Source organism: Mizuhopecten yessoensis, unplaced genomic scaffold (genome assembly GCF_002113885.1).
Source record: "Mizuhopecten yessoensis strain PY_sf001 unplaced genomic scaffold, ASM211388v2 scaffold4849, whole genome shotgun sequence".
Lineage (NCBI taxonomy): Eukaryota > Metazoa > Mollusca > Bivalvia > Pectinida > Pectinidae > Mizuhopecten > Mizuhopecten yessoensis.
The window spans coordinates 45,980-58,100 of record NW_018405752.1 but is presented as its reverse complement, the minus strand read 5'-3'; the positions used below and the strand labels follow the sequence as shown (position 1 = coordinate 58,100).

Genomic DNA, 12,121 nt, shown 5'->3' with positions numbered 1-12,121 from the left:
TCTGTAGTGGAAGTACTATACTAAATTTAATACTCATCATGGTTACTGCAAGTAAACCTGTTAGTTGTACTCTCGTTGGCGATGGAATGGTTGGGAAGACATCTATCGCTCTCAGTTTTATCGGAAAACAGGCGGAAGAAAATTATGTGGCTACAGTATTCGAAAACTATGCAGGTAATAATCGTGACACTGATATAAAAGTTAAGGGTTTGCGTGTTGTCAAAGCACGAAGTTGGTGTGGGTACATGTGCCCAGGCGGGGTTTCAATATGTATCGATGAGTTTAAATTCTTTAAATGTATAATTCTTTCATATGCATGTTCATTAGGTATGTTCAATTGTCGAAATATTAATGTATATTTGTGTTAATCAAACTATGATATTTTCTTGTTTTGAAAATCTCTATAATATCTAATATCAGTACTACTCTGTAATAGAACATGACTTTTATAACAATTTAGTGTATAACTGATATCGAATTAAGTGTCAAAGGTAATATATGTTTATTAGGACACTAGTTATGTTTCCTGTGGTAACTGTGACACCTAGGATTTGTTTTATTATATAAGCAATGTTTAAACAAGTTCTTAAATTGTGATGCTATTAAAATATAGACAATTTAAATCCTCTGTTATATAAATAAGCTGTTACAGCCATTACGTGTGTTTTATATAAATTATGGAATGATATTTTATATCCGTTAACATTATGCTTGCTTTGTTTTTTCAGGAGGCACCTCAGTTGCCGGCGAGCAATATACTGTCAGCATCTACGATCCTGCTGGCCAGGTAAGCATCTTCACACATAAGTGATTAACATTAATATATATGTATCTTTATATAATAAATAAAAAAATTAATCTTGTTAATCACAGGTATAGAATTCGTAATTTCTCTTCTTTATGGTTTAAGTATACAAACAAAATAAATACGAAAGTGCGAAAGTGTAAAATGTATTTCAAAGCATAACAGGTTTTAAAAGAAATATATAAGGGAAAAACTTATTTTCGTCAAAGTTGGCCTAAAAACACAATTTTATTAAATCTTTTATATCGATAAATCAATGACTTTGTAATAGAAAATTGGTTACATTATTAAAAAAAAATATTTTTAGGTGTCAATTACTTGGAAAGATAACCAGAGTTAGGATAAACATATATTATCAGTGTCACTTATTTACGCTGGTCATATGATCATACATAGCACGTGGTCATCACAAGTTTATATTTTATTATCATAAACATGGTGATAATAGTATCAGTTCGGCCTTGGTAACCTCACAAATACTGAACGTTAAATTCATTACGTTTTTATAATCACTTCAAAATATGTATACCATAAGTAATAACGACAGTATGGTCCAATAAAGGAACTAGACTAGATCCAAAAAAAATTGTTGAATGCGTATTAGTTTATGTAACTAAATTACTAATTTGAAAAGTTGCTCTCTTATCAAATCATTGAACCTATCGTGAAAGAGGACTTTAATGTTGTATATACATATATTTATTCATATAACATATCTCTACTTCAAACTTAACAAATATGACTAATACAAATCACATTACCTTTTCTAAAGCACTTGAAACTAATTATAAAACTTTTGGTTTTTTTCAGCATGACTATGCCAGTATGAGAGTCTGCACTTACACAGACTGTGAGGTGATTCTCATGTGCTACAACGTAAGCGATCGAGACTCATTTGACAGCATCGCCTCATTTTGGCTACCGGAAATAAGGAAATTTAGGGGCACCAAATCTACAGTCATTCTAGTAGCCACACAGACGGATACCCGGAATCCGGATTCCGACTCGTCAGTTAGTACAGAAGAAGGAGAGAAGTTGGCAAGGGAAATAAACGCTGGGGGATATATGGAAACTACTACCCAAAATTACGATAGTGTTAAAACTGTTTTCGAGAAGGTAGTCACGTGTGCTTTAAAATGCAGAAAGAAGAAAAACACACTCTTCAAAAAGATCTTTCGTCGTTAAACTATCGGATATGAGGATATGAAGAACATTAAAACAATAGCAGCTATCCAGATGATTGGGAAAAGACAGAAGAAAAAATGAACAAAAATGTCGTTCCAAGACCTGTAGGACTTTCTTCATGTTTTGATGAATAGTTCGTCAAATGGACTTAACGAGAACGATACATGGGTGTTTTAAACTTTTGAAAGAAAAGTCCCAGATTGTTTTAGATGACAACGAAATAAACCTGTGATGATCATTTGTAATAATAAGTACGATTCATGTCAGTGCATATAGTTTAAATAACTATAAAAACCCATTAGCATAATTTGCGAATCGGAATATGTGATAATAATTTTGTATTTTCTTATCTCTATTTATTAATGACGATGTCGAATTTGAAATCATATTGATGACATATTCCGGCCAAATGAACTTCTGTATTATACGTGAGACAGTGCTGACAATCCAGTATTTTTTTTATATACGTTTACAGTATTGACAATGATGATATTTATCTGATTGATTTTGTTACAAGGAGTATGTGCAATATTTGTTAAAAGTTTATTGTTTACATGTACATAGCTGCTGGCCAGCACAACTAGTAAAGTCAATAAAACATTGAATTTGGAATTCTTTGTCTTTGTGTTTTCCTTCCGAAATGTACCCAACAAGATCACACCTATGAATTGAGACTGTATGTAAGGAGTAAACACCAATTACTATATTAACATTAATGCTTTTTCCTCTACGTGTTTTATGAAATGGTCATGATAACACGTCACCAATGAGAGGTAAAGGTAGAAACGATACATAGTATTCACTACACGCATATATACAATTCTTCTGTAGCCTTCTGGATGGTCATATTTTGTCAACAGATACTTTGACGTTATGAAAACACATTTGGCAATCCATTGACGGAGATGTTATGAATTGTTCAAAAAAATGGTAAGATGGGATGATACTGAAATATGTTGGCGGTAAGCGAGTGGGCAAATGAAACGAGGGTAAATCAAATGTATATCGAAGATGATATCGAAAAAAATAATATCTAACGACCGACTAAAAAACTAGCTGCTTTCACCCTTCACATGTCTTTTCATATTTATTTAAAAAGAAGAACAACTTCGTGACGTCAAAATTACATGTCATCACACTACAATAGTAACGTGACATGAAGAAGTACACAAGATTGGTGGACAAAACTAGTGGCAAACTTTTACTGTGGCCTGTTGAGACTTGGTTTTAATATTTTGATTAATTGGTATTCTTTCTTTTCTTTTAGAATAGTGTGTGATGAAAATAATGTATACAAAGGTAATAAATAGAGGATATTTAACGGTGTCTTCAGTAAAAACAAATATATTTCACGAGTGTGGCTAATATTTTGATATTGAAAAATATCAAAATATTAGCCACACAAACGTCTTCTTTGCGTTGTTATGTATGGTAGGATATATCATTAAATATGTGCATTGGCGGGTTTGTTGTCACTACCCGGGTTCTCGATGTGAGGACGTGATATTACTTGGATTTGACCTTGATTTACGTGGCGGGTGTCGTTGTTGAAGCAGAAGACGCTTACCCTCTAGGAACACCTGGTCTTATTCTCCCTGCTTCCTTTTTACAAGCGGCTCCATGTTAATATTATTTTTGTTTATCCAAGTTTTCTCGATTTTGAGTTCGAATAATTGTGTTGTTGACACTTTGGTATTATCCTGTTGTTTTTACAAACATGATTTATAATACAACATATCATAAGTATAAGCTATTAAATGATAAACGTTTGACAAACACATGTGATTATACCTATACAATTTGGTAATTTATACAGAACGCCAAAAAGGATATACACTGTCCCATACAATATTGTTTTTGTTTTTGTATGACTCATTTGGTGATGCCAGGAACTAAATGGATGGAAATCAAAATTGGTATAAACTAACAGATTGCATGTATACAGTTATGATGTACATGGTTGACATTGATCCTGGAATTTTGTTTTTTATTTCGTAAGAATTCCTTCAATTATCGCATACTCAATGAGTCTCCATGGGAGATAAAAAAAAAAAAAAATGCCAGCAGCAGGTATTGACAAAGGCAGCGAAGGAACAAGCTTGTGGTGATAATAACACGAGACAATAACACGAAAACAATAACACGAGACAATAACACGAAAACAATAGCACAATACAATAACACGAAAACAATAATTAAAGACAATCAGAGACACAGACTCTTCTACTTCAGTCGCCTTCCTTGATCTTTACTTACAACATGACCAACAGGGACGGCTTACTACTAAACTATACGATAAGTAGAACGACTTCGACTTCCCGATTGTGAACTTTCCCTTTCTTTATAGTAACAGACGTGTATCCCCCTATTTACGGTGCTATTATGTCGCAGTTGATTCGGTTCTCAAGAGCTTGCTCCGAGAATCTTGACTTCCGTGAAAGATGTATATGCAATGCCTTGTGGTTTTGTTGTCTCTGCCCGATGTGAGGACGTGACATTACTTGAATTGACCTAGATTTACATGGCGGATATGTCGTCGATGAATCTGAAGATTCTTACACTTTCTGGAACACCTGATTTTATTCTCATTGCATTTTTTTAATTGTCTCCATTTAAATCTTTCTGTTTTAATATTTTGCAAGAGTTTTATCGATTTTGAGTTTGAATTTTGTTTTTGTTGACACTTTGGTATTGTTTTTATTGTAGGGGAGGCCGGCCGGGATACATGGCAGAGCACGTTTTGTTTTTGTCCTGCATCTAATGAATCTGTTAATATTTTTCATCATTCATGTTTGATTGAACATAACATCAAAGTCAGTATTGCCTACGTGTTGGTCAATGCATAAAGTATAGTGACAAGAAAGACAACTCGAGCTTTATTTCATATGACTATAATGCCATTCATTGAGAAGGCAAATGTTGTTGTTTAATGTTTAAAATGCATATTTGTTTTTACATTTATTAGGGTATGCAACACAGTTCCGTTCAAACATATTCTCCAAGATTCGCGTTCTCGCATCTTGGAGAATATGTTTGAACGGAACTGTGTTTCATACCCACGTAAATGTTAAAAAAATGCATTTCAATCTTATAAAATTAAGAAGAAGTAGTTTTTTTTCACGTAAAATACAAAAACGCCGTGTGAATAACCAGTGATGTATTTAAGTTACAAAAAGTTAGTCCGTGTTCGCGAAGGTAGCTGACCGATAAGCAACGGCTGTGCAGCGGCTAAGATCATCAGGTGATCAGGTCACGATGCGGTTGGAATGTAAACGAGCTGGGTGAATTGAAATTGAAAGAGGTGTTGGCTGTATTATTGTAACGACAGTATGTGACAACGGGACTAGCTCAGTGTTCGAACATACCAACAGACAGTGCATTGAGTGTTAGCAGTGGGATATTGCTGAAGCGCACTGCCAATAGATCATGATCATAAGACTGTTAACTTTATGGGCTGATCATGCACATGTATATATTACCTGTAAATAGAAAAACATACAGTTACAATTTAAATTATGTATTGATTTCTGATTTCTGTACACAATGTATCTGAGTATTACCGTAACACGAATCTCATCTCTGAAATCTCATTTGGACCTTACGTAGGTTAAGTTCATGGAATTGGAAATTAAATGAGTTTTCTTCCGAAAGCAAAATTTGATATAAATTCCATGAACTTAACTTCTACTTAGGGTTCAATTGCCCGACCCGGGGTTTTCCCCACCCAGTTGAAGTATGAGAATTCGTGTTACAGACTCTGAAGACTGAATCACGTGATTACTGACGTCATCTAAATTGAACCCTAAGTAGAAGTTAAGTTCATGGAATCTATATCAAATTTCGCTTTTGGAAACAAACTCATTTAATTTCCAGTTATGTTACATTGGGGCGCCATGTTGGATTGTAACAGAGTATTCCAGTCTAACAACAAAACAGACTCGTTTCTTCTTTCTAATGGTTCGTTATATACAGAAAGGGAGCCTACAACATACAATATATAGACTTAGACATTTGACAGGAACACAGGAAATATACAGTAGAAATAGCTACGGTCTATACTGACAATGGGCAACAATTATTGTATATTACATGATGTAAGTTACACAAAGACATAGACAAATACTTACCAGGGCTGTTATGCATATGAACAGCTCTGTCCGAGCGATGAGTGAAGAGTGAGTTAGGACTGGGGAGTTGGATGATACGTGCAGGGAAGTGGACGAAAGGTCCGTGCAATACACTCATCTAATGAAAACCTCTCACTCACGATGACGTTTACGTAGACATTAGTGCATTCATGTATGTACCAACTACACAAAGGTTACTTTAACATCGCCTGTATATGCCGTGGCATGGAGACAGTGAGCTGTGAATTTTTTTCAGCACCCTTATTTTATTAAACAGTGTGATTTCTTGTTGATCAATTCATAGTGGTTAACACAGTTTAAAAACAGTTGTGATAAACTAGGGGACACGGCAGTCTAGTGGTAGGACGCCGGACTCACGACCGAAGGGTTGCGGGTTCGAGTCACGGCACTGTGTTGTATCTTTGAGCAAGATACTTTGCTCTGCTTGTTCCAATCTACTCAGCTGTAAATGAGTACGTGGTTTGGCAGTGCTAGAATTGGTGAACGCTTGATGTTTTATTTTTATAACACATATAGGGTTTGAATGGATTTTTTTCAAATACATTAAAGCGCTCCTCAGAAGATATGGAGATCAGCTACTGCTATTCATTGCCGCAATGTACATGGAAAAATCCATTCAATTCATATATTTTCATTACGGTGAACTACAATAAAAAAAAGTTACAACACTTTTTGTAAATTTATCATTTTTGATACTAGCATCGGACAGAACTCCAGCCTACACACAAACTTCAAAAGTTGAACTTCCGCCGATCAGCTGATTATCTAGAATCTGATAACAACCAACACTTGATATTACTTTCATTTCGGTTACGGAAATGACCGAGTGGTAACGATTGCATAGTAACCATCCAGCACACCTGTGCTGTTTACCAAAAACACCTGCTGATGTAAATGATGATAAATCGATGGATGAAGTGTGCTGTGCCATTACAAAGTTCTCAGGGTAAACTGTCACGGAGTTTACCCAACCGGACGTTTGGGTGTTAGAAAGTAGGTCTTGACCACGAGGAACCGATTGCGAGTCGGAAGTCAGTATTTAATATGACAATGGTATAAATATGTTTTTTTTAAATTTTAAATAAAAAATAATAATAATAGTACAATGGTGCACCATTTATGATTTTTGTAATGCTTATTATTATTTCTCGCTACTACGTTATCTCGGAGAAGGCGAGATAACTCTTCTCAGAAACGGTTTTATGCACAATAATATAATTTGTAATTGTGTGTGAAATTAGCTGACAGGTTGCACGATAATCGTTGTATTTATAGTTTATTCATGGTCAAATGGCAGTTGTTTTCACTTGGTAGATTCATGTACAGAACAAACATCAAGAATGTAAATAGAAGACTATATAGTCTAACCATTCTACCATTATAGAGGGCGGAGCTCTCTCACGGGCCCGAAGGGCCCGTGAGAGCGAAGCTCATCCTATAGGTAACACGTATGTAAGAAAAATAAAGATTATTCACAATACCTATGGAACTGAAAAACTTGTCTTAACATGGCCGCCAGTCGCACGCGCTGTAGTCTCCGCCATCATGATCTCTAAACAAGTTCTCGTTTGCCGAATCTCGAACAAACGTTACATTTTTGTAAGATTTAAAAATTATATCTAACTATAGGATACTCAAATATTTGATTTGGTTAAAGATGTAAATTCTCTTGACCGGCTACATTGCTCTAGTTCTGAATGGTCGAAAAATTATTGTATCGGCAGTGTAGTCTCGTTCAATCAGACGCTTGCGCAGACAACAAGAGTCTGGTTGAACGAGACTATCACGCAGAGTCACGCAGAGTTACGGTCCTTGCACTCCCTACGACAAGTCTGGGTAGAGATTGCAGTGGTATATATTTAGAAAACGGAATATCAACAAAACAGCGTGCTGGTTGTCAACAAAAAGGGATTTTTTCACAGTGAAGCAAAATGATAGGATAAAAAAACATACAAGTATTTTCATAAGAATTTTTTTATTGATATTTTTCATAAAAAAAATAGACTGAAGAAAAAAATTGAATCCATACTGTAACATTTTAATTTTTGATTACTATCTCACAGCTATTTTTTTATTCATAAAAGAAAATCTGCTGTTTTACAAATCTGGACGATTAAAAAATATATATTTATGTGCTGAACTAATTCAATTTCTAATTGAGGAAACAATACATTTTCTCTATTGCTAAAACTATAATAAAGCAGAGACATATAAAGCATATAGTCAGTAAGTTGCTGAAACAAATGTATTCATCCACAATATATATATGATATATAGATCTATTGACTCTCTTGACTGCAATGATGGGTATTGAAAAATGACAAAAATTGTGATTTCGCATATGCTTCTTATTTTAATAGAAACTTCATATAAATCCAGTTTTATAGCATTGAACAAATTAATTTTTACACATAAAAAGCACAAAAACAATTGTAAAATACTTTGCATAAATTATCTCTGGATGCAATATTTATAAATCATTGAAGTTAAGTTTGAAGTAATCCAAAGGGCTTATTTGTAAAGATATATTCATATATATATATGTATATATCTTTTCGTGGATATCAGATAACTATGCTATTATACATGATTAACAATATCCTTCCTAATATGTTTTATTTCAATGTCTTTCTAGAATATGCTGCACTTGATTTTTGTAATTGATTCAAGAGGTGCAAATTTAAATACTTATATAGTCTAATGAACCTTTCGCATTCTCACATTAATGTCATGTCATCATACGCCTAGGCGGAAAACTTCAAGATATCAAACATCTCGTCAGCCAAAAAAGAAATCAAGAAAGGAAACTTAACTGTTATATACACTGTATAGCGATACATGTAGGTCTGATTTAGTGATTTAACACATTACGCAATGCTTGAAAGAGTACAGTTCCGATATTCCGATACATTAACAGTACAACCTGGCTCCGCCCTCACTAACGGCCGTGCCGTAAAACATATTACCTCAAACAAATTGCAGAAGAAACAAACACATTTGTAATAAGAGCGTAGCCGAAGGCGCCCGATCGAAGCTCTTTTATGGTAACACATGCGTGCGTAAACAGAGTTGTTTCCCCTTGCTACACTTTGCCTTTATTTTTTTCAGTCCGGAAGTAGACGTCCAGTGGGGAAAAAGGAAGTGCATTCTTGAAGCAAAGACAACTGTGTTTCAACCCATACACGAACATTTTCAAATAGTGAAAACAATCTTCATGTTTTATTACTTGTTTATTGAGATAAAAACTAATATACATTCTGAATCAAAAAGTCATTCACATAAAATCTGCTACTAACAGGCAAACTTTGTTCGGAGATTATCATACTATGACGTCACAAACACGTCACAATCCATCGGCCTTCATCGGTTGTTTCCGGAAGGATGAAAAATAACCGGAAAATTCTGGAACTGATGCCCGTTGCATTTATCTCTTTGTCGGCGCTTCAAGATTATTTTTATTTCAGTTTTTGTCACGGCACAAAAAGTGAAAATGGGGATATTTTCTGGAGATCCTTTTTGTCATCAACCAGGTTCTGTTAATATTTTTACCGGGAGATATCTTCAAAAAGAGCCGGCATTAAACCAATAGGTCAAAGTGTACATTTATGTTTTTATCATCTAAACATTTCATCAGCTTTTGATTTCCATTTGTTGAATATGAACGAAAAAATTCACATTTTTGAAAGTCTTGTTATAGACTTTACATAATTTATGTATGCATCACCACTCGTAAAAGAAACAATGGTTAATGCATTTATGACGAAATTAACAATAATTTTCCAGACAACCAACCCGAGTTCAACGCCCTTCTAAACAACGCGTGCCGAATTATAACTAGTTACAGACAGAAACTGTTAAATTCTATTTGGCATCATAACCTGTCAAACCTCGGTGACAGTTACAAAATTTGATATTCAATACGTTGTTTCAGGATGGAACAGTGCTTGAGACTACATATCAATATAACGACGATCTCAGTTACATTAAAGTATTACATTGTTTTCTTTTTTAATTTCTTTTTTAACCTACATCTCTATACATTTACTTAGACTAATTGTCAAATATGTAATATAGACTTTTTCTATAGTAATTACCAAACAGTTTTTTCCCAAATTTATCTCAATCATTCTTTTTGTGCCCTTACGGAAGCACGCAGAGGATTTAATTCTTAATGTGGGAGGTAGCTGGAGTATCCGGAGAAAACCCGCGTGGTCGGGAAGGTGACCGGGATTGAATCCGGCCATCTTGGTGAAGACGAGCGCGCTATCCACTGCGCTACCCGACCCATCATATACGTTACGCACAAGAACAAATGTCTACTTTAGCTTTAACTGGAAGAAAATGGCGTCATTGATGTTAAAAATATATTGTGAATACATTTTTACCGATCATCAATGATACAAAAATCTATATACGGTAAACCGGGGCAAGTTCGGCCACCCCTGATATTTTTGTTTTTGAGCTAATATTTACATCTTTAAGGATCTTAGCAGTTTAGTTGGCTGGGCATTGAACGAAAAAATGTCGTGGAAAACTCTAATGTAAAATTACTTTTGAGAGGGTAGAAAGAAAATCATGATCACGCTTCTAGTTATGCGAACTTTTTGAAACGGAATTGCTACTTTTTTTACAGTCAAACGTGTAACATACTGACAGCTTCAAATGATAATGCAGAAAAGCCATCGATCTCTACCAAATACTGAAGGTATGTGATAAAAGCAAGACCACACACACGATCATTTATTGCGCGGACGTATTTATTCACTCGTTGCGCTCCGCGAACTCGTGAATATATTCGTCCGCGCAATAAACTCGTGCTTTATGATTCGTTAGAAATAGACATATGAAATAAAGCTCGAGTTGTCTTTCTTGTCACGATACTTTATGCATTGTCCAACACGTAGGCAATACTGACTTTGATGTTATGTTCAATCAAACATCAAACATGAATAATGAAAAATATTAACATATTCATTAGATGCAGGACAACAACAAAACGAGCGCTGCCTTTTCCCCCGGCCGACCTCCCCTACAATAAAAACAATACCGAAGTGTTAACAAAACCAAAATTCAAACCCAAAATCGATAAAACTATTACAAAATATTAAGACATAAAGATTTAAATGGAGACCATTATAAGTCGTCCTACTTATCGTATAGCTTAGTAGTAAGCCGTCCCTGTTTGTCATGTTGTAAGTAAAGATCGAGGAAGGCGGCTGAAGTAGAAGAGTCTGTGATGTGTCTCTGATTTCAAGCTCTGGAGGGTATATACGATCGATGTGGTCAATGGATTTCTTGTTTTTCATCGTCGATAAAACAGAATGTGAAATTGATGTACTTGCCTAGGGTTTTGTTACCAGTCCTGATAAGCTTATTTGAAATTCAGATTCATATGAAAAAACCTTCGTCCAGAGGAGGGATACAGTATGTTCCCATAGGAACGCCTACAGTCTGCTGGAGAATCTTGAAACCGAACTAAACTTAGAAATTGTACACCATAAACTCATTCTCACAATATCGTCTTCCCTGTATTTTATTTTGTATTTGTTGTGCTATTCCCAAAATGTGCTCCAAACTAATTTACAACCATATATTTATATCGCCGTTCGGCCTTCTATGAAAAGAAAGCTCTCATAAAAAGAGAACGAATGCATTCCTCAAGTCTGGTATGATGTATGGTTGCGTAAAGAGTTGAAAGGTCAAATGTTTCGATAGAAGATTTTTTTTTACGAAAATCCACATGTAGTTTATTCCACGTCCTGAGTTTACAGTATCCCAATACGACTGTAACCCTGATTTGGTGGTTCTGGAAATAGTAGTGGGACGTTTAGTTAATGGCTTGGTTGAGTAACTGGAAGAGACAGCGATAAAACGTTGTTTATAAAAGATTCTTACGAAATCTTGGAATCCAATACAAACGAGGCAGGTCCGTATCCTTATCATTAGTTGGTATTCGGAAATATTGCAATGCAGAAGCTTATTT

The 12,121-nt window shown here is 34.9% G+C and overlaps 1 protein-coding gene across 1 annotated transcript; it reads left to right on the top strand.

The window, feature by feature from the left end:
• LOC110449974 (ras-like GTP-binding protein RhoL) lies at positions 1–2,596 on the top strand. The gene is made up of 3 exons (XM_021497166.1): positions 1–174; positions 729–787; positions 1,616–2,596. Exons 1-3 carry the CDS (start codon positions 39–41, stop codon positions 1,988–1,990), a joined length of 570 nt encoding a protein of 189 aa, XP_021352841.1. The 5' UTR covers positions 1–38; the 3' UTR covers positions 1,991–2,596.
• Positions 2,597–12,121: the final 9,525 nt, after the last annotated feature.